The 22,299-nt window shown below is 36.3% G+C and overlaps 2 protein-coding genes across 2 annotated transcripts; one reads left to right on the top strand and one right to left on the bottom strand.

The window, feature by feature from the left end:
* The first annotated feature begins 8,662 nt into the window (after positions 1 to 8,662).
* Positions 8,663 to 10,401, top strand: LOC110928118 (BURP domain protein RD22). Its single transcript, XM_022171312.2, has 3 exons — positions 8,663 to 8,836; positions 8,939 to 9,044; positions 9,497 to 10,401. The coding sequence occupies exons 1-3, from the start codon at positions 8,798 to 8,800 to the stop codon at positions 10,270 to 10,272; spliced, it is 921 nt and encodes a 306-aa protein (XP_022027004.1). The 5' UTR covers positions 8,663 to 8,797; the 3' UTR covers positions 10,273 to 10,401.
* A 6,316-nt stretch (positions 10,402 to 16,717) lies between these two features.
* LOC110930149 (putative disease resistance RPP13-like protein 1) lies at positions 16,718 to 22,222 on the bottom strand. The gene is made up of 3 exons (XM_022173383.2): positions 18,195 to 22,222; positions 17,448 to 17,508; positions 16,718 to 17,048 (listed from the first exon to the last, which is right to left on the bottom strand). Exon 1 carries the CDS (start codon positions 22,169 to 22,171, stop codon positions 19,499 to 19,501), a length of 2,673 nt encoding a protein of 890 aa, XP_022029075.1. The 5' UTR covers positions 22,172 to 22,222; the 3' UTR covers positions 16,718 to 17,048; positions 17,448 to 17,508; positions 18,195 to 19,498.
* Positions 22,223 to 22,299: the final 77 nt, after the last annotated feature.

Consider the following 22,299-nt stretch of genomic DNA (forward strand, 5'->3'; position numbering starts at 1 on the left):
TATTAGTAATGCTTTGACCTAGACTATAAGTTTTAGGACCCTAACGCAAGTTTCTTGCGTTTAGATTTTAAAACAATACCGTCACCTATCCTTAGGTGATAACCACAATGGGAACGCTAAGTTCGAATCCGCTTTGAAAACTAATCATCTGTTCTAGGATGATTGATTACTAGGTTTTGAACCCTCTATTATATGGTTTTGAACCCTTTAAGTTTTCAAAATCTCATCAAAGTTTGGGACTAAATAGTGTGAACACGTGCAAACTGGAAGAGTGGGTGCCTGTACTCTGAGTTTTCTGTCTAAGGCTAGAGTGTTCGTACAAATCCGCAGTATCGGACCAGTCACTCTTACCTGGGAACTCTTGGGGTGAGTGTCCACTTATAGGCGAGCATGTCTTCGGCGATACATTATTTTTGATCCATTTACTTTGATTAGTCACTACGTGTCGTTTGTTTGTTCGAGGTAACGAACAAATGATCGCCTTTCTGGTGTTTTGACGGTATTTTCAATACCTCTTTTGCTTTTCAACCTCACTCGTTTCTCTTATGTCCTTATTAGACAATGCCTCCTCGACGTGAAGCACAATCTTTCACTATTGAAGAACAACCTTGGTTTCTCAGCAAGTGGCTGCTGTGCTTCCAGGCGTTGTGACCCAAGTCCACGAGATATTCAACGACAATAATAACAACAACAATGCGTCGTGCAACTTCAAGAGCTTCTATTCTGCTAAGCCTCTAAAGTTTTCTGGGTCGCAAGGAGCAACTGCGCTCTTGCAGTGGTTTGAGAGTATCGAGAGCACATTCAGACACGTCTAGTGTCCGAATGCGCGGAAGGTTGAATTTGCATCAAGCGTGTTTGAGAAGCGAGCGCTTACCTGGTGGAATGGTGTTATGCGCGATAGGGGTGCCGAAGTGGCGTTGGCACAAACATGGGATGAGCTTCGGGCTCTCATGATGAAAGAGTTTTGTCCCCGTCACGAAATTCGGGCTTTGGAGCGAGAGTTTGACGATCTAAAGCAAGATGGGGCTAAACACCGTGCGTACACGGATCGTTTTGAGGAACTCATTCTATTGTGTCCCACCATGGTTACCCCTCTGGAGAAAGCAATCGAAAGATATATCGATGGTTTACCCAATTCTATTCTGGATATTGTGACTGGTGTTAACCCTACTACCCTTCGTCAAGCGATCGAGTTGTCTGCTGCCCTGACTGAATCTCAAGTCAGGAAGGGTAAACTCACCCGCAAGGGTGATAAAAAGAAGGCGACTGATTCTGGAAAAGACAAGAAAAAGGGTAAGGTTAAGGAAGGTGAGACGACAAAGAAGTCGGGGAAGCGGAAGGATGCTCAGAATTTTGGTGTTACAACGCAGACTGATCAGAACCCACCGGCTCAGCCACCTGCGAAAAAGGTGTATGCTGGTACCGCTCCTCATTGTGCACGCTGCAACGGTCATCATGTTGCACAGCAAGCTTGTAAGCAATGCACAACGTGTGGAAAACTTGGGCATTTGGCCAAAATTTGTCGTCTGGGACAAAATCAGGCTGCTCAGGTTCAAGCTCCGGTTCAGGGGAATGCTGCAAGATTCCCACCGGGTTCCTGTTTCAATTGCGGAGAGTTTGGTCACTTTCGCAACAACTGTCCCAGACTGGTGAATGCAAACGCGAATGCTAATGCAAACCCGAATGCAAATGTCAACGTCAATGTGAATCCAGCACGTGGACGAGTGTATAACATGAATGAGGCAATCAATGATGCAGCAGTGAACGATTAGGATTTTGTATTTCCTCTGGTTGTTATCTTTTAACATTTAAAGACAATGCGGTTGTTATATAAATAAAAACTTATGGTTTTTATTTTTTTTGTGAACCAATGTAATTGTATGAATGTTTGATGCAACCTTATGATGTCAATACAAAGACATGGTTCTGTCATTTTTTATGACCACTTGTGATCCCCCCTAGAACCTTAAACGCCCGTTTCTTTTAAGAAACAAAAGCCCAAAGTTATTTGAGAAAAGGATATGTGCTTTCCTAGCACCTGTCACCGAGGAGAAATACAAGACCAAGCGTATTTAGGATATTCCGATTGTTCGGGATTATCCAAAGGTGTTTCCTGATGAACTGCCTGGTTTGCCTCCAGTTCGTCAAGTCTAGTTTCATTTTGACCTTGTACCAAATGCCAACCCAATTGCAAAAGCGCCTTATCGCCTTGCACCGTCAGAGATGCAAGAGTTATCGAAACATCTTCAAGAGTTATCTGATAAAGGATTCATCCGTCTGAACTTTTCACCCTGGGGAGCTCCTGTCCTCTTCGTGAAAAAGAAAGATGGGTCTTTTCGAATGTGTATCGATTATCGTAGGCTTGATAAGCTTACCGTCAAGAATCGATATCCCTTACCTCGAATTGATGATCTCTTTGATCAGCTGCAAGGTGCTTCATGCTTTTCAAAAATCGACCTGCGTTCTGGGTATCATCAACTTCGTGTCTCGAAGAAGATATTTCCAAAACTGCTTTCCGCACATGGTATGGGCATTATGAGTTCTCTGTCATGCCCTTTGGTTTGACAAATGCTCCAGCGATCTTTATGGACTTAATAAATAGGGTCTATAAACCTTATTTAGACAAGTTCATCATTGTGTTCATCGACGATATTTTTGTCTATTCGAAGTCTCGAGCCGAGCACGAGCAACACCTTCGCTTAACATTGGAACTCCTGAAGAAGGAACAACTTTTTGCTAAATTCTCCAAGTGTGAATTCTGGCTTAAAGAAGTTCAATTCTTGGGTCATATAGTCAATGAGCAGGGTATTCATGTGGATCCATCCAAGATTGTTGCTATTAAAGACTAGAATACACCAACACCGACAGAGATTCAACCTTCCCTTGGTCTTGCTGGATATTATCGTCGATTCATTTCAAAAATCGCGGTTCCACTCATTGATTTGACTCAAAAGAATAAGCCTTTTGAGTGGAGACCCAAACAAGAAGAAGCGCTCCAAACGCATTTAATCTTCAAACTCGTGTTCTTCAAGCTCAGCAATTTTGTGTTTCACAAAATTTGATGGGTACGGAATTACCACATCAGCTTGAGCTTAAACTCGAAACGAAGGACGATGGGTTGCTCTATTTCAAGGATCGTTTGTGGATTCCAAAACAAGACGACCTTTGCACCTTGGTAATGGACGAATCTCGCAAGTCTCGATATTCTATCCATCCTGGTGCTGATAAAGTGTACAAGGATCTTCGTACTCAGTGCTAGTGGCCTGGTATGAAAAAGGATGTTGCCTTGTATGTATCAAAATGCCTAACTTGTCTTAAAGTCAAGGCTGAACATCAACGACCTTCTGGTTTGCTTGTACAACCAGAGATACCAGTTTGGAAGTGGGAGAGCCTTGCGATGGATCTCATCACTAAGTTACCGCGTATATCTAAAGGTCACGATGCTATTTGGGTTGTTATCGATCGATTAACGAAATCAACTCATTTTATTCCAATTCGCGAGGATCTAGCTGCTGATAAACTTGCAAAGATTTATGTTGATGAGATTGTATCACGACATGGTGTTCCTTTGGATATCACTTCTGATTGTGATGCTCGATTATCATCTCATTTCTGAAAGACAATGCAATCTGCTTTGTGAACCCAACTGAATCTAAGCACTGCTTATCATCCCCAAACAGATAGTCAATCTGAGCGAACGATTCAAACTTTGGAGGATATGATTAGAGCTACCTACAGAGCTTGGGATATTCACCCGACTTTTCACGTGTCCAAATTGCGAAAGTGTTTAGCCGACGCTGATATTCACATTCCTCTCGACGAGATCCGAATCGATGAAACGATGCTCTTTGTCGAGAAACCCGTGGAAATCATGGACCGTACTTTCAAACAGTTGAAGAACAAACAGATTCGATTGGTAAAACTTCGTTGGGAATCCAAACATGGCCCAGAGTTTACTTGGGAACGTAAGGACCAGATGAAGGCGAAATATCCGCATTTATTTTCACAAGCTTCCTCTAGTTAAAAATTTCGGGACGAAATTTCCTGAAGTAGGGGAGACTGTGACAACTGTGTTCTGTAGTCGTGGTTCAATATAAAACAATGTTGGTTAACAATAAAACAATGTGCTTTGGTATTATTATATGTGTTTTTGTGTTATTATGTGAGTATTTGTGTTTGGTGATTTTGCAATTTAATTAGATTCCAATTTCAAGCTCTAGATCGCTTTCTGGAAGGTTATACGCGCACGGATGCGTAAATATAACCAGCTTAATGCAACAAACACTCTGGAATAGTAAAATAGGCTTAACATACCTTAAATAACCTCCACATAACTTAGAAACAAGTTTTGGATGGTTTGGTGTGTTGAAATCAAGTTTGCTCGATCGCAGGGACTATTTGTGTCAAACTGCGAAACTATACCGATTTGTATGGTAACGAACATTCCGGAACTTGATCATAAGTTAAACATACCTTAAATAACCTTTACATAGCTTAGAAATAGGCTTTGAGGGGTTCGGTATGCTAAAACAAACTTTATTGATCAATAGGGACTAAAAGCGTCAAAAAGTACATAAGTTTGCATTTTCGCGCATATCTTTCGTTCTGATTATATCCGGACATCCAAAAATTTTTGTAAGAATTAAAATATTATGTTTTAGTGTTTCGCATAATAAAAATCCATTCGTCGCGCAATTTGGATCGTTTTTGCGTTCGTTACGACTCCCGTCGTAATTAACTGAACAACGCAATCGTACGACCAAACGAGCCGACATCCATGATATTTTTTAGCAAATTTTAAGTTCCCTATACTTTAACTTCATTTTAGAGTCTCAAAATGGGGTTAACGGGGTTTAAACGTGCCAAAAATGCTTAAAAATCTAGTTTGGAGATGTAGGGGCCTGTTCTGCCAATTGCTGAAAGTTTTTGCCAGCATACAAGGTCCTTACGGACCGTATGGGGGTGCTTACGGTCCGTAAGCCTTCCCCAGATCAGCAGAATGCAGAAACAATGAACCTGGACCTTTCCACTTGCTCCCATGGTTTTTAACCCCTGAATTTCATTTAATGGGCTGGTATTTAGATGCCCCTTGTATTTAGAAACCATGTGCCCACATGGATGGTTGAGATTGAAGCTCGGTTTTCGATAAACGATCTTAATGGTTCAAGGAAATCTATAAATACCCCCCACCTTTCACTTGCAAAACCCACACTTGATTTTCTGAGATTTCTCTAAGTTGAAGTGCTAGCCACTTCATACCTGAGAATACTTGGGAAATCAAAGCTTGCGGGGACCTTTTGTAAGTATCCTTTCGTTCTTTTCATTCGTTTTTAGCATTAAAGTCAAACTGTGTTTGACTTTCTGCTTTGACCAGTTTATGGTTAACGCGAAGTTCGTTTGAACTTCATAACGTGAGCGTAATCACGATGGTTATAGTCCCTGGTAACTATACCTATTGATTACCACGTTATCTAGGCTCAGTGACGAGTCGTAGTTTCGGCCATAATGCGTTTTCTCGCGTATTTTGTAACCAAACTACTCTAGGATATCAAAACCGTTTGTTTTGATATCAAAACCTATTTTCTAACTTAACTAAACATGTTCTAGCATGTTTAGCTCGTCACTTTTTAGATTAGTGCTTATGTAGAGTCGTAAGTCAAGCGGACTAAACACCCGCTTAGACTTTCGAACACGACCCGTTTGGTCGATCATTAGGATCCGGCCAAACATGTTTAGTGACCATAATAGCATAGGGAATAACCTTCCGAGGTTATACCTTATGGTCACCTAGTTTAAGTAGTTGTATGATAAGTAGTTTATATGCCTTAGGTAAATTACCAAAATACCCTTTTCAGGCATAATTGGTAATTAAGCATATGTAACCTAAGCTTTTGCCACGTAACTAATTATGTAACATATTTAAACATAAAGAGGCATATAATACTTGTCATAGGACTTGTTAGACGTCTCGAACGCGCTTTTGCGCGCACGACGCGTTAAAGTAGCGTAAGCTACCTTAAGGGGTCGCAATGGGTCGAAAGCACTTAGGTTAGGTTTCAATTTAGGATGTAGGCTTTGTTAAACCATATCACATGAGTTCCAACACTCATTTGGTTTACAAGACCTCATTCTGTCCGATCGTCCGATTTAGGCGTCTATTGTTTGACTAGTGGTTCGATTACTAGGGGATATTTGATTTCTTTGGTTTACTTGAGTTGGATTGAAGTTCTATTGATCGAGGTTACTTTGCACTTCATGTGAGTACATAGTTCCCCTATTTTACTGTTTTTAAATGTTTTGGGGTGATTCATATGTAAGAAATGTTTTCAAGGTTTAAACGATGATTTCAAAAACGATTAAAACGATTTTTACTAAACTAATAATGATTTCAATAATGTGAACAAAACTTGATGGTTGTAGTTACATAACAAATGACATTCATTAATTTTGGCCCAACCGACCAGTATTAGATAATGGTACCATATGATCTGACAAATCCCGTTACTTTACTACACCCATGGTTATGTGTGGGGGTTGTGGGTAGCGACTGAATCTGATGTTTGTTAACTTACCCTTTGGTGGTTTGTTAATTCGAGAAGCGAGAAGCGAGAAGCGAGGTGATCGAGTCACGAAGGTTTGAATGTTGTTAGCGAGACGACCATAAATAGTTTTTCACAAATTAAAACGAGGATGATTTAAATGATTTTAAACGAGTTAACGATTTCGAAACGATTTTAACAAGTTAAACGATTTGGGTAAACGATTGGTTTTTGGTTAGTGTTTAGATAACGGGACGGGTGTAATGTGATGAAAGCATGGTGGATACGCAGCTGGTACTTCCTATATATAAGTGTTTTCATCATATTACATACCGTGGCGTTATTTAGTTCACTTGGGTAAACGATTTTGAAACGATGTCACACAACGATGTTTTCTAAAAGATATAAACCATACGAGTTTTTAACAAGTTTTTACAAGATGTTTTACAAGTTGGTTTTCTAAAACAAATGTTTTTGGGTTAAGAAGCATGGCTATGGAATTTTACAAACTATAACCCACTTGATTTGAGTTGGTTAATTATGTTGCAATACACTTTTCAAAACAAGGTTTGTATTTTGACTCTTGTAGTCTAATAAAGTACTGCAACATATAAACGAGCCATGATTCCAATACCCTTATAAAACCTATGTACTCGCCAGCATTTCTTTGCTGACTAAGTTTTTACGTATGTTTCAGGTGTTGATGCTTGATTGATTTCTAGGATGCATGCATCACATAGGATCTGGACAAGGCCTTAGTGACATATCAACTATGATAGATGATATAAAACTTGTTTGTTCTATGTGTTAAGACAATGAAATGTTTAATTTAATCAATAAAACAAAGCTATTTTGTATACATGGTTGTTAAACAATAGCTTCTGTTGCAACACTCCCCGACGTTTCCGCCACGGTTAGTTGTGCTACGTGGTCGGGGTGTGACATGTAATACCAATAAACAAAATAAAATATCGTAGGAAAATCATCTATTTACATATATTTAACCGAATAGTGAGCCTCTACTAAACTAAACAAAACAAAATATCCTAGCAAAAATCCGCAAGTTTCTTTTCTTCTTCTTTTTTTTTTCTTTTCAAAATTACCATGCTAGTTAATTAGTTATTTTTAATTTAATTAGGTTTATAATATAAAGTTTTTTAATTGAACCAGATTAGTTTAAAGGGGTATATGTTTAGATGAGTCATATCCCTAACTAAGAAGGTTAAGGTTATAAAACTTTGGTTAACTGGGTTAGTTTTACTAAAAAAGGGTAATGGGTTTTAATTAACTTTATAAAAATGTGTTTTAAAATAATTGTATATATAAAATATAGGGATATTGGCCTCTAATAATCCAAACTAGACGTCATTGGCCATTAACAACCCCACTTTTTTTATTCCCCCTGACATTCCCAACTTTCAACTATCAGAACGAGGATACGAGTCGATTGATGTAAAATTTACCTCAAAACAGTGCTCCAAACGACTTGATTTTTGTTAATTGGAAGTTTAAACACCCGAATTGAAGCACCATTCTCGTCGTTTGGAGCACAATTTCAAGGCAAGTTTTACATCATTCGACTCGTATCCTCATTCTGATCAAAAACCCTAAAACGTCAGTTTGTAAATCGGAAAAAAAACTTAACTCCCGTTAAGTTCTTTTAACTGAGGGCCGGTGGAGGAAAAATAGTTGAAAGGTGGGATTGTAAGGGGAATAAAAAAAGATGGGACTGCCAATGTACAATGACGTCTAATAGCGATTATTAGAGTTCAATACCCCTAAAATATATATAAAAATATTTAAAAAAAAAACAGGCCCTGTGCGATTGCACCACTCGCACCCCCTCATCAGCTCACATGGAAATGATGGTTCACAATTTCACACAAAAAGAATCATGGAAGCATACACCATGCAAAACTTGCAGCATTACTTATCCTAAGTATTGCATACAACCATTTTTCATGTGTCAAGGAGAGCCTTTTACCACTGGCACCCCTCCATCAACTCACATGGAAATGATGGTTCACAGTTTCACACAATTACACAAAAACAATCATGGAAGTATACAACATGCAAAACTTGCAGCATACTTATTCTATAATCTTATCCTCAGTATTGGATACAAGCATTTTTCATGTGTCAAGGAGAGCCTTTTACCTCGCACACTCCCTATAAATAACTCAAAAATCCATCGTCTTCTTTCGTAACCTGGCTTTTCATCTCTGATATCTCATCTTCTTCACTGTGATTTTGTTACAATGGTGTTCCATCTTCTTCAAGCTTTAGCAGTCTTGTTTGTAAGTAAAACATATGTTATTAAATAAATGATCATAAGTATGCATCATAAGAGGCACCAAATGTTGATTAGTTCCCCTTTCTCATGTTACATTTGGTTTTAGCTGGTATTTGTTGTAGGTCATGCAGCTGTAGATCCAGAAATTTACTTCAAATCCGTGTTACCCAACACTCCGATGCCGAAAGCAATCAAAGATTCTCTTTCTAATGGTTAGTAGTGACTCAACTCTACAAATTTATATAGGGAAATTTACGAAAATGTCAGTTGACCAACCGTGTTTTCAAATTTGTCACGTTCCTGTGTCTGTGGACGGACCTCTGAACATGGGATGAGTCGGCGTATCATGTTGACGAGTCCATGTCCATCCGAAGCGTCGGTGGACTCTTCCGAAGCGTCGGTGGACTCTTCCGAAGCGTCAGTGACTCTTCCGAAGCGTTGGTGGACTCTTCCGAAGGAGCGTGATACATGGACTCTTCAACATGATACGCTGACTCATCCCATGCTCAGAGGTCCGTCCACGGACGCAGAAGCGTGACAAATTCGAAAACATGGTTGGTCAACTAACATTTTTGTAATTTTCCCATTTATATATGCATCTTATTCTTCAAGAATATATAATTCTTGGAGTAAATGATATATGCTTTCAATTTTGCCAAACCAGACATCTTCATCAACACAAACCACAAGGAAAGCACTTCATATGTATTGAGTGACCCAAACCAAGTATTCCCCAATTATAAATATAATTGTGAGGCAACACCTGAACAGATTATGGACAAGAAAACATCTGCACTTTTCTTCTTGGAAAATGATCTACATGCTGGCAAAAGAATCAACTTGCACATCAGTAAAGATACAACCGCAACACCTCCATTTGTACCTCGCGACGTTGCAGAGTCAATGCCCATTGCATCAAACAAGCTGCAAGATATCTACAAGGAGTTCAAAGTCAAACCTGACTCGATCGAAGCAAAACTAGTCAAGGAGACGGTCAACGAATGTGAGATGGCTTCCAACAAAGATGCAGATCAATATTGTGCAGCTTCTTTGGAGTCAATGGTGGATTTTGTTGCTTCAAAGTTAGGGAAAAGGGTTAAGGCGATGGAAACACGAGTGGTTGGTAACGAAAGCAGATCGTTACAAGGGTACATGGTCGAGGAAGTTAAAAAGTTGAATGGAGATGATGGTGTTGTCTGCCACCAAGAATATTATGGGTACGCGGTCTATTTTTGCCATAAAACACCTAAAATCAGTGCGTATATGGTGTCGTTGGTCGGAGAAAATAATGTAAGAGCTAAAGCAACATTTCTCTGCCATGAAGACACATCCTCATGGAGCCCAAAACATTTGGCTTTCATAGTCCTCAATGTAAAACCAGGAACCAGTGCTGTTTGTCATTTTCTTCTTGAAAATGTAGTAGCTTGGGTTCCCTACTAGGTTGTATCTTGTGTTGTCCAACTTATAATTAATGGCTAAATAAATCCAAGTATATCTGGCACACAAAAATCAATAATGTCAAATATCTTTTCCAACCATCATTTATGCAATTATGCCTTATGGTGCTTATAAACATGTTAAAATCGTGCTCTCACCGCTTTCACCCGCATAAAAATGTTCTCCTTTGGACCTAGCCACGCACACTGCACACGCACGCGCATATATATAGGATTAGGATACAATAAAAGGTGAGATTTGGTGAAAAATAAAAAAAAGGAGTTATCATGGAAGTGATTTGAGCCATGAACTGAATTAGATATATGGTAAGATTTAGTTGATGAACTTGTATAATTTTTGTGAAACTAGTGTTATGAAGGCATGTAAAAATGGCTATTGGTGTTTTAACCAAACTTCCAAAAGAAAGTGTTTCATAGTCATCGTGTTCATTGATAGCACCACGGTGTGTATAAGATTCAAATGAGGCTCCAACAAGTACGTTAGTGACGGATCTAGAAATTTTTTTATATGGGAGGGGGGGGGGGGCTTTAGTGGTCTTTTGGCTATCGATATATAATAATTTTTTTGGTACGCTTCAAATCGGGTTGGGTTAGGTCAATATGTTAGGTGTTATAAATGAGTTAAACAACACACACAACACACATATATTAGATTTCACTGTAATACAACAACTATTTTTAACAATCCGTCATAAATAAATAAAAAATATCACAATATAAGAAATGAAATCATAAAGAAAATAAACTTAAAATAAGAAATTAAAAAAAAAAAACAAAAACAAAAACCTTCCTTTTGTTATTTTAAAATATTTTTCCTTTTACTAAAAAAATAATTTGAAAAGGAAGTGAGAGTACACGTCACTCAATGTTTTGCATTGAAACACTACTTTTTAATGTATTGGTAAACGGGGAAAGTGAATATGAGACTGTTACACATCTAAGGCTATAGGGTATGGAGACCGTCCCCCACCCCGTCGAGGACCTGCGACGCCGGCACAACATCCCGCCCCCCTCCCGTCCCGTCCTCACCGGCAGCATCTGGACGTTGGCGACGTTCCTAAGTTGGTGGGCCCCCTTCACTTTTTGATATCTCTCTCTCTCTCTATTTCTTCGTCTCTGATATCTCTCTCTCTATTTCTTCGTTCTCTCTCTCATCTCGTTCTTCAGTTGTGAGGGTGTGGTGTTGATATAAGGGATTCGTGATGTTGAGGGAGGAGGAGGATGGAGGTCTGACTGTGGATTCATGAGTGCAAATAGGGAGGATGGATAGGTTGGTATGGTTGTAAAGATGAAAGTGTATGTGCGGCTGAAGATAAAAAGAAATGGAGTTACGGTTGTGAATATTTTGAAGAGGTATTTATCCTAGGGTTTGGTTTAGTGGGTTTGGGCCCAGGGCCCACAAGCCCAATCCCCGCATTTTAAGTGGCCCGTAAATCCTACAAGTTGACTTGGAGGAGTACATTTGGAACAACGCTCAAAATAAACCCGCCGACGACATGGAGGACGAAGACTAGTAACTTTTTTTAATATATTAGGATTTTTTTAAGTTTATTTTTTTTAAGTTTATGTAATGTTTTTTAATATTAATGAAAATATTTTGTTAGATTATTTGTTAAATGTTAAAAAAAAGTAGAAGATTAAAAAAAATAAAAAACATAAAAGTGGTGGGGTAGGATCATCTAGGACCATCCTCCATACCCTCTAGTTTTGTGGGATGGACCATCCTTGCGAGGACTATGACGTGGCGCCTACATGGCGGATCATCCTCCCTTGGAGGACCATCACCATACCCTCTAGCCTAACCTTAGATGCGAAACCAATTAAAACTACGTAGTTTTGATTAAATCTTGCTAAAAATAATCCAAATCCTTTTATTTCTTCATTTACCCTCCATTACATCAATTTATGACAACTAATTCGACAACTATATTTCATCGCTATACAGGAAAATAAGGGAGATGAACAATAATTGTGAGATCATTGGTTGGAAGAATCTATATATATAATAAAGTAAACCAATGTGTGACACGTGTCATTCATTGGATGCACATATTTTTGGGTTTTCTCGCCTTTCTTTCATATTTATTTTCTAATAATTTATCTTCTAATTTGTAGATAATATTAAATAGAAAAATGTTTATCTGATAATTATAACCCTTTGAAATTTGAAAAGGGTTTCACGCTTTTTTGGATTTTATTAAAATTCATGACTATATTATATAATTATAAGTTTGAATATATATATATCAAAATTAAAAATTATTCTTCAAAAATTCAGTAACATCCATACTCTATATATACATTTAGAAAAATGTTAATAATTGCAAATAATACTAAATAGAAAAATGTTAATTGAATACAAAAAAAAATATAGGATATCATCAAATGTATATCGATTACTTAAATGAGTATACACATGCATGGGCGGTGATAAGGGTGTGCGGGGAGGACCACCGCACAGGGTCTGTGATTTCAAGGGGCACGTGCTTTTATAAAAAAAACCCGATATCTATGTTAATTTTTTTAAAATAGCATACCAAACATGCTCTTAGTGAACCCAATACCCATTGGCATTAGCTTTAGGGCATGTTTGGCTAAGCTTTCTGAAAAAATTTATTGATTTATTGGCTTTTTGAAAAGTCATAATCTACAAAATGATGTTTGACAATATAGGTGTATGTGAGAGGAAAAAACCAATAAGTCAATAAGTCACTCCATACTGATTTTTCCAAAACCCCAATAAGTCTATAAGTTGTTTCAAAAAACATAACCAAACATTCTCTTACTGAGCCCAATACCCATTTTATTTTAAAATTAAATTATAATATTAAAACATTACGAAAGAACATATTTTTTCGAGCTCAAACAGAGTAAATGAATTCTTACAGACGACTCTGTACACATGTATGGGATTTTTTTACTATTATTATTAGTTTCATTATTTATCAAATATATATAAATGTCTCCGTCTTTGATTTGCATTTACAAGAAGTATTTATTATATAGTTTAAATTGTTCAACCCGTGTAACACACGGGGAACTAACCTAGTAATAATATAAAAAGAAGCTACAAAGAGCAATAACACAAAGCAATTGTCTAACGTGAGTAAATTTAACATTTTTTTAGAGTAATTGCTTTATTAATTGATATTTGGTCTTTTGAAGATAAACAACAAATTAAGATCTTTTGATGGGAATTTTATAAGGAAAAGGTTTTACGAAGGATGATGGGATGAGGATTTCATTTGATGACTCATACCCACATGTCATATTCGATCATTTGTAAGAGGTTATTTGATTTGTAGTGTTATCATTAAAATTGGGTGATTCTTTAATATACTTTCTTGCTGGTAATTGAGTTTTAAGAAGATTGATTCTTGATAAGTAATTGGTACTGAAACAAGAGTTCATATAATTGAAATTGTGAGGAGTGCTTCTCCAATATGAACGCTGGTTTCTTCTGACGCGTTGATTGAAAACAAAATCAATAAATTCAAAATGATTACACCTCAATGTTCATGATGTAATTTCTAACCTTATAATCTAAATTAGAAGTCAAGTAATCTGTTTTTGAATCGGTGATAAATTGATATGGAATGGAGAGTAAATGAAGAAATAAAAGGTTTTGGATTATTTTTAGTAAGATATAATCAAAACTACGTAGTTTTGATTGGTTTCGCATCTAAGGTTACATGTGTAACAGCCTCATATTCACTTTCCCCTTGGTAAATTACGAAAACACCCTTCAATTAAAAGTTTGTTACAATAAGATGTCATGTCTTCTTCAAAGATGCTTGCAAGTTGCAACCATTTGTCGCACAAGTCGGAATATAGCAGGGATTTTCGAAAGTTTATCAGAATTAGGTATCTTATTAGAGGTTAGTTTTAAAGTCCAACTCAAGGGAGGTGATTGCAAAATTTTATGGGGTGTGCTTGAGATTTTCACGCATATACAACACTGATAGGTCGGCCCTTGGGCTAGCCCATTATAACACTAGCGAACCACAAGCGCTAATAGGGGGGCATCACTATTTAAGAGGTCGGAAGCATGTGAGCTTCTTATGTGCTGGATCGCACGTGTTTTGAAAATTCGAGCATTCACATGTCACATCTCCTTCACCATCTTCTACCCTATAATTTAACAAAAAAATCATAGTTTTCAAAATTTATCTCTCATTTAAAAAAAAAAAACATTTCACATCCCATTCACCATACCTATCTCTATATCATGTTTTCTCTTTCTTTTATAATATTTATTTCTCTTTTTATATATATGTGTGTGCGTGCACGCATATGTGTGAGAGAGTGATATAAGGGTTAATAATAGCTTTTCGTATTTTGAGGGAGTGTGTGGGGTTTTTTTGTTAAAGTTTAGGGGGTGAATTTTTTAAATTTTGAAGATGGGATGAAGATTGAGGGATGTGAATGCTCTAAGGGAGTGAAGAAAAAGAAAGTGATGGTTTAAACGAGAACCGTAAAAATATTTAGGAACAAAAAGGTTACCGGTAGTGGGTTAACGCTCATGTACAGGCCAGCACGATAACGCCCCCAACACCGCTCTGATTAAGGGCGCCAGGTGTGAGGAGTTTTAGCTAACGAAGTTCACCAACTTTTCACTGATCATGAACGCACACTTCACTTTTTTTTAATTAAATGTGAAAATCATTACACATTTTTAGGAAAAAGATAGGAAGGGTCCCTACAACAATGTCACTTGTTCACTTTTTAGTTAAACAACTATATACAGTTTAAAAAACTATTTTATTTACTTGCACTATTGGATATATGCATTTCCACATTATATAAATACAGTATATTTTTTAATGATATCATAAATATATAATTTATTATAAGGTTCGCAATTTGTAGTGGTGTCTTTTTTTCTAATTAATGAATGTTTAAATAAATATATCCAATCCAAGTTTTAAATTAAATTAAAAAGTAAAAGCATGCGAATATATGTTTTAGAAAAAAAATCTTACTTTTATTTATACATTATTAATCTTTATCAAACTAAAATAAATTTTTATAAAAAAATATGTGTAGATCAACCGGTTAAATAAATGTACATGTAAACTACATATATAGTGTGTTCAATAGGTTACATAAATGTACATATAATTAAATAAGTTAACAACAAAACTATTTTATTACTTTTATTCATTATAAAAGTATGACATATAACTACCTTACGTATTTTTCAAAATTTTCGATTTTTGTCATGTTCCATTCAAGCTTTATCCATTTAAAAAATATCATTCAAAAATTCAAGCTTTAAAGCCTTCTGAAATTGTCAATTTATATTTTTAACATCTATATCTATATCTATACTATATAATAAAAAAGAAATCACTTTAGGGACACTTGTCATTATATTAGGCCACCTCTTATAGATAATTATTATTTTAATTTAATTTCTTCTAATTAGTTATAATATTATTAGTTTAATATCTTATGGATAAATATTATTAATTTAATTTCAGTGAATTTTATATATTCATAAATCTTAAATATAAAACGACTTATTTCACTCTTCCATATTTAGACCATGCATACTTTACTTTGTTATTTCATTTTACTCCATATATAGACCGTATACTCTACTTTAGTTCAATTTCTTTATCGTCTATTTGGTTAACTTTATACTCGGTATTTCATATCCATCTCCCCTTTTGTAGTGCTGTTTGTCACATTTTTAGCGTTGGTTATCGATCCATGATATGAAAACAAATTATGTTATCGATTGAAACAACCGATGATGTGAACATCTATCTATACTGTATAATAAAAGAAACCAAACACGTATCATTCGTTGGAGACACCTATTTTTGGGGTTCTCCGCCTTTCTTTTATATTTATTATTTAGTATATAAATTAATTTTTTTACTATTATTAGTATTTTTATTATTTATCAAATATATTGATTACTTAAAATTTATATATAAGACTTTATCCAAAATGTATTTCTTTAATACACTATTAATTCAAAATTATATTTATTTAATATACTATTAATCTAAAATTACATTTATTCAACTCGTGTAATACACAGAGTTTTTAAAGATTTAACTTTTTTATTATTTGGTATATAAATTACAATACATGAGGTTCTTAAAAATATAATATTTTTTTATTATTTAATATATAAAATTACATTTATTCAACATGTGTAATAAATGAGGTTTTTAAAGATATATTGTTTTGTTATTTAGTATGTAAAATTACATGTTTTTTCAACCCGTGTAATACACGGGGTTATAACCTAGTATAATATAAACTAGATAAAGATTATATATTTATTTAGATATATAAATAGAAAATTTTAAACATCTTGAATTAAGAAAAAAAGATGAACTGAGATTGTGATTGATCTATGAGAAGATGTTACACCTATCATGAAATTATGTATAACTTATTAAGGTAAATAGTTGCGAATAAAAATAATATTTTGCAATAAAAGTAAATAAAAATTAAATTAATATGAAATTACATTTTTAAGGGAGGAGGAGAACTTACATGGGGCATTAAGTGGAATGCTTAATTAGAATCAGATATATGAAAGAAAGAGACTGGAAAATGGTGACATTGGATACTAGACAAGTTATGTCATTATCGTATCTAGACAGAGACAACTGTGACATTACGCACAATCAATATACAAATATCATTCCTGGTTTATCTTGGTATTGGAGTGGCCCTTCAATCCTTCATAGTCATGAGCTTAGATTTGGAGCTTTTGTCATCTTATAAACCTCCGCCCTGCAGTAACAGCATCATGATTGCTTAATATACACTCAAAGTTTATCTTAAACACGATGATCTTGTTTCTTGAATTTTCAGTTTGCTAAAATCTATATAACTAAAACATGATTTCATGGTCTTCTTTAACATAGTGTCCTACTTCCACATGGTAACAAAGGAATGAGGGATGCTTAAGTCTTCCTTCATAAAGGAATGTTTAAGGTCTATTAGTTAAAAGTGAAATGAAGATTAAAATAAGTCAACTCAACTGGAATCAAGACTGTGCAACTTCAGTTGTAAAATTTTCTTTCTTCCTTTCTAATAACAAGTGAACGGGTAACAAGCTGCACCGCTACCCCTTTTTGAAAAAAATCATAATGTTTGATGCAAAAAGTGTGAGACAGAAATCTTATGTACCTCTTTGGCCATGCCCTCCAAGCAAAATCGTTTTAGGACAGTGTTAAGACCAATTTCAGACCTGTAAAAAATGAAAATGAACTATTTATCCAGCAAAACAGGCAGATAAAATTAACTGTATATATTAGATTTAACATATGCCAGCCAGATCAAAGTACGTAATGTTAAAACTAGAAACGATGGAATATAAATGAAAGAAAAAGGCCTAAATTTGGATTCTGCACCAGTATATATTATGTCCCGAACACAATGGCAGTGCAGACTTGCAGTTGAAAGAGATCTCTTCAAGTAGAAATGTGATTCCAGCAATAAGAAAAAAGATTTATCAAGTCATGTATTATGGCCTAAAATGTCTACTTAATGATATTTCATTAGTGTCTGGAAACTATGATTTCTAGATTAATGGACCAGATATTAGCATGTATAATGTATAAAAATAGTGTAACTAATGTTACAATCTTTAACGTCATAGTAATAAAGCAAGCAAATTTTTTTAAAGATAGCTTATAAGACTACATGACTACTAGCAGGCTGAACAAACTATGCATAGTACTGCATATTTTTGCAGAAACTAACAGATTCTTTCACCAAGTGATTTACTATTCAAACCATGTACTTGTCTCTTAATTGCTAACTAGTGCACATTTTTGTAAAATTAGAAGTCTTCATAAAATGCTGAGTGCAAGGAGAAGACATACATGTGATCAATATAGCTGATAAAATGCTGAGTGCAAGGAGAAGACATACATGTGATCAATATAGCTGATGATCAGGGATCTGGGAGATGATGTGCCAGTACTTTCCATTTCTATGACACTTTTTTCTTAGTTCTGGGGATGAAGAATCCACCGACAAACGTGAGAGTGAAGGGAGTAGTGTCACGGGAAGATCTCTAAGCTTGGGGCATGACACAATAACAAGTTCTTCCAGGCAAGTGAGGTGTTGCAGGCCCTTTGAAAGTGATTCCAGGTCCGTAAAATCACGGATATATAGATAAGTTAGCGATGGAGGAAGAAAAAAAGATGGTGAAGTGGTATTGCTGCTATTCCTCATATCTTCCACCTTTGCAAAGGAAACCACTCCTGAATTTTTGCCGTATAAGATTAGTGTAACAAGTGAGGTTGGGAAATTTTGTTGCCCCCATTCCGATATGGGTTTCTTTAAGCCTCCTATAAATAATGTACTTAGATTAGGTGGCCATAAACCACAAGGAAATGGGTAGTCCATCCTTGGACAATTACTTATCCTCATTTCTTCCAACCAAGTGAGACTTTGCAATTGCTCGTGCGGAAATGACTTCAGAGTTTTGCAATTAGCGATCACAAGAGATCTCAGACAAAGAAATGGAAGAAATCCAAAACCTTTACCTGGAATGGTTTCTATGTTATCACATCCAGAAATTATTAGTGTGGTGAGATGAACTAGGCATTCTTCATGAAACAACCTCAGAGTCGGTATTTTGAAAATGATTAGAGATTCAAGTGATAACAAAAAGTTGGTGTCAAGCCAATTCACTTCTAGATTATGACAATCCTCAATGTTAAGAATCTTCAAATTGGATGGGAGATCATGCATTGTTTGGAAGGTCAAGGATGTAATTGAATCACAACCGGATATCTTCAACTTCTCAACACTATTTGGACAGTAGTAACTATTTAATCTAGGACAACTTTTAATTTCCACTTCTCTAAAAGGTTCCATGCCAATCACCTGTGTCACCATCTCCTCTCCCAATGATATCAAATTTACACACCCACTTACTTCCAACTTCTGTAGACTCACAAGAATCTTGCATGCCTCTGCTTCTGATTGCCACAAATATGTGAGTTCATCACACTGTAAAATGCGTAAAGATTCAACTGCTTGAAGATGCTCTAAACCTTCTCTATGTAGTTGATTGAGTCCTTTATTATCCCAGATCGTTAATCTGATAATTGATGAAGCCACACCGACCATGCTTCTTAACACCACTACTGAACATCCTTGTATATGTAAAACCCGAAGTGATGGTATTAACTCAATTGCCACTACATCTAGTTTTGGACAATTTATTATAGACATCTCATGAAGATAAGGAAACCATTCAACAATTCTTTGTCATCACCACTAGTTGACCATTCCCCCCAATTCTTCATATTTTTAAATTCCAAAACTTCAAGTGATGGGAACGCAACTGCCGGGCAAGAATTAGGAGGTCCAAGTAACTCTGGACCCAATCTTTTCAATGCATCCATTCGTTGAATAAACAACTTCCGAAGTGATGGTAGATGCCCAAGTGTTGGTAAATGTGTACAATAACGGCACCCATGTAATGTAAGTTGGGTTAAGCAAACAAGTGAGGCATCCCTGACCCAACTAGGAAATTTTGTTCCCTTGTAGTAATAAATCTTGAGGCTTGTCAACTTTTCAAAAGGCCTTAACCCTTCAAACACTTCATATTCAGATATTTCATCATGAGAACCATCAAAGACAGCACTCCATTTCATCTCCAAATCGCGAAGACTCTTTTTTTGTTGTAAGTTGGCTTCCTTCGCTTCTACTGCATTTCTCACTTTGTGCAGCCCCTCTATGGAAAGTTGACCTTGGAGATGAAATAGACCCTTAAGATCAGATATTTTAAACTCGTCTTCTTCTCCAATAATGACTTTTGAAAGAGTTCGTAGACTCGTCAACCCAGCAATTCCTAAAGGCATCTTGCGCATCAATGGAGTATCACTAATGTCAAGATGTCGGAGGTTTATCAACTTTACAGTACTATTTGGCAAGCTATATAAATGAGGACAACCAGAAACCAACAAGCTTTGCAGATTGTAAAGGTCACCGACTTGTTCCGGTAAACATATGATGTCCGTGTTGGAAAAATTGAGGTATCGCATATGCTTGAGACTACCAATGGAGTGTGGTACCACTGTAATATTATAATTAGCAAGGCTTAGCACCCTCAAGAATTGTAGTTTGGGAAGTAGTTCTGTAAGCACATTGTTTGATAAGTAGAATCTTTGCCTAGTATTCAACTTTGTGATAGACATAGCTATGAAAGTTCTCAAGCGTCTAGCTCTATGTAATGCCTTGAACTTTCTGTATACTCCATTTGATTCACGAATGAAGGAGAAGTGGTGGAACTTACCCAAATCTTCTTTCATGTCACAAAGGGCCATCTTATCACCCAACATAAGAAAGAACTCTCTTGCAACACTTGTGGCCAAGTCATTTATTAGCTCATGCATTGTATATCCTGATTTATCATTGGTTGATTGCTGAAAAAACGATCTCGACTCAAGCTCTTCAAAACACTCCCGACCTAAACTCTCCAATGACTTGTTGCTGTTTGATTCATACAAGAACCCTTCTGCCATCCAAAGCAAGACTAGTTCATCCTTTTGAAACACGTAATCCTTAGGGAACAAGCAACAATAGGCAAACATTTGCTTCAGATGTGGTGGGAGGTCGTAGTAGCTTAGCCTTAAAGCCGGAAGAATTTTATTTTCATTCTGTAAATGCCATATCTCACTATTCAACAACTTTTCCCATTCTTCATCATTTGACTTTGTTCTCAACACTCTCCCCAATGTTATCAAAGCCAAAGGCAGTCCACCACATTTCTTCACAATACCTTCACCATGTGATTTTAGTGTTAAATGTGAATCAAAGTTTGGTTTACCTAAAGCATGTTGAGCAAATAAAGATAGAGCTTCTTCATTTGACAAATGGTCGAGAGGGTAAGCTTGAAAAGAATCCATCATGGATGCAACCATGGTCTTCCGTGTTGTCAGGATAATTTTACTCCCACTTGCCCCTACAACAAACGGGCGTAGAAGGAGTTCCCACTCGTTGTAGTTTTCGCTCCAAACATCGTCAAGAACAAGTAGAAACCTCTTATTTATAAGTTTTTCTGTAAGGGCTACTTGAAGCTGATTAAGAGTTTCAAATTTTGCATCCTCCCCACCTACATCTTTAAAAATAGCCTTGCTAATATTAAATACATCAAATTCATCAGACACACAAACCCATGACATGAGTTTAAAGTGATTCTTCACTTTCTCATCATTGTACAATACTTGGGCTAGAGTGGTTTTGCCTATTCCACCCAGACCAACAATGGACAAGATGCTGACGTTTTCATCGCACAATTCGTTGCCCAGCAACTTCTCTAGCAATGCCTTTTTATCCCCATCACGACCCACAATTCTGGACAAATCAACCAGTGATGTTTCCTCTAACCGTCTACTTATTCTATTTGACATTTCCACATTACTAATCAAACCCAATATATTTTTCTCCACAACAAGAGCATTCAATTTGGTTGTAATCTCATTGAGCTTAGAACTCATCTTACTACCATACTTTAAGGCATGAGGAGATAAACTAGTACAAGAACTTGGAATAAGCAGCCTCAGTACCTTACTAGTGCTGGTGCTGGTGCTGGTGTTAGATTCTCCTTTCAACTCTTTTCGCATAGATTCAGTGGCCAAATCATCAAGAACATCGTCTATTTCGTAAGCTAAATGTTGGAGTTTGTGCAACCACAGTTGAACAGCTGTATCTATGATATGCTTCTGGCCTGCATCAAGAAGCACAGCTTGGATCTGGGACAAGGTGTCCTTCCATTTGTTGAGCTCAGAATGGATTCCTGCAGATTGAGCAAGCCTCATCAAGTCAGTAGAGGCCAGTTTCTCGAACAACACAGTGATGAATGCACCTATAAAGATTTCAGCAACAGCCATTGCAAATGAAAATTTTGCTACTTTTTTGGGGTTCTAAATTCTAATTTAGATGAAGCAGGAGGGTTGACTAAGTCAAGATTTATTAAATAATTGCAGATTCATAGGCATAGCTGTATTCCACTAGACTT

The sequence above is a fragment of the Helianthus annuus genome, chromosome 3 (assembly GCF_002127325.2).
Source record: "Helianthus annuus cultivar XRQ/B chromosome 3, HanXRQr2.0-SUNRISE, whole genome shotgun sequence".
In the NCBI taxonomy this organism is placed as follows: Eukaryota; Viridiplantae; Streptophyta; class Magnoliopsida; order Asterales; family Asteraceae; genus Helianthus; species Helianthus annuus.

Coding starts and splice junctions, on each gene's coding strand:
- LOC110928118 (XM_022171312.2), top strand. CDS start 8,798: ATGGTGTTCCATCTTCTTCAAGCTTTAGCAGTCTTGTTT. Junction 8,837..8,938: donor AAGCTTTAGCAGTCTTGTTT/GTAAGTAAAACA, acceptor ATTTGGTTTTAG/CTGGTATTTGTTGTAGGTCA. Junction 9,045..9,496: donor CAAAGATTCTCTTTCTAATG/GTTAGTAGTGAC, acceptor TTGCCAAACCAG/ACATCTTCATCAACACAAAC.
- LOC110930149 (XM_022173383.2), bottom strand. CDS start 22,171: ATGGCTGTTGCTGAAATCTTTATAGGTGCATTCATCACTGTGTTGTTC.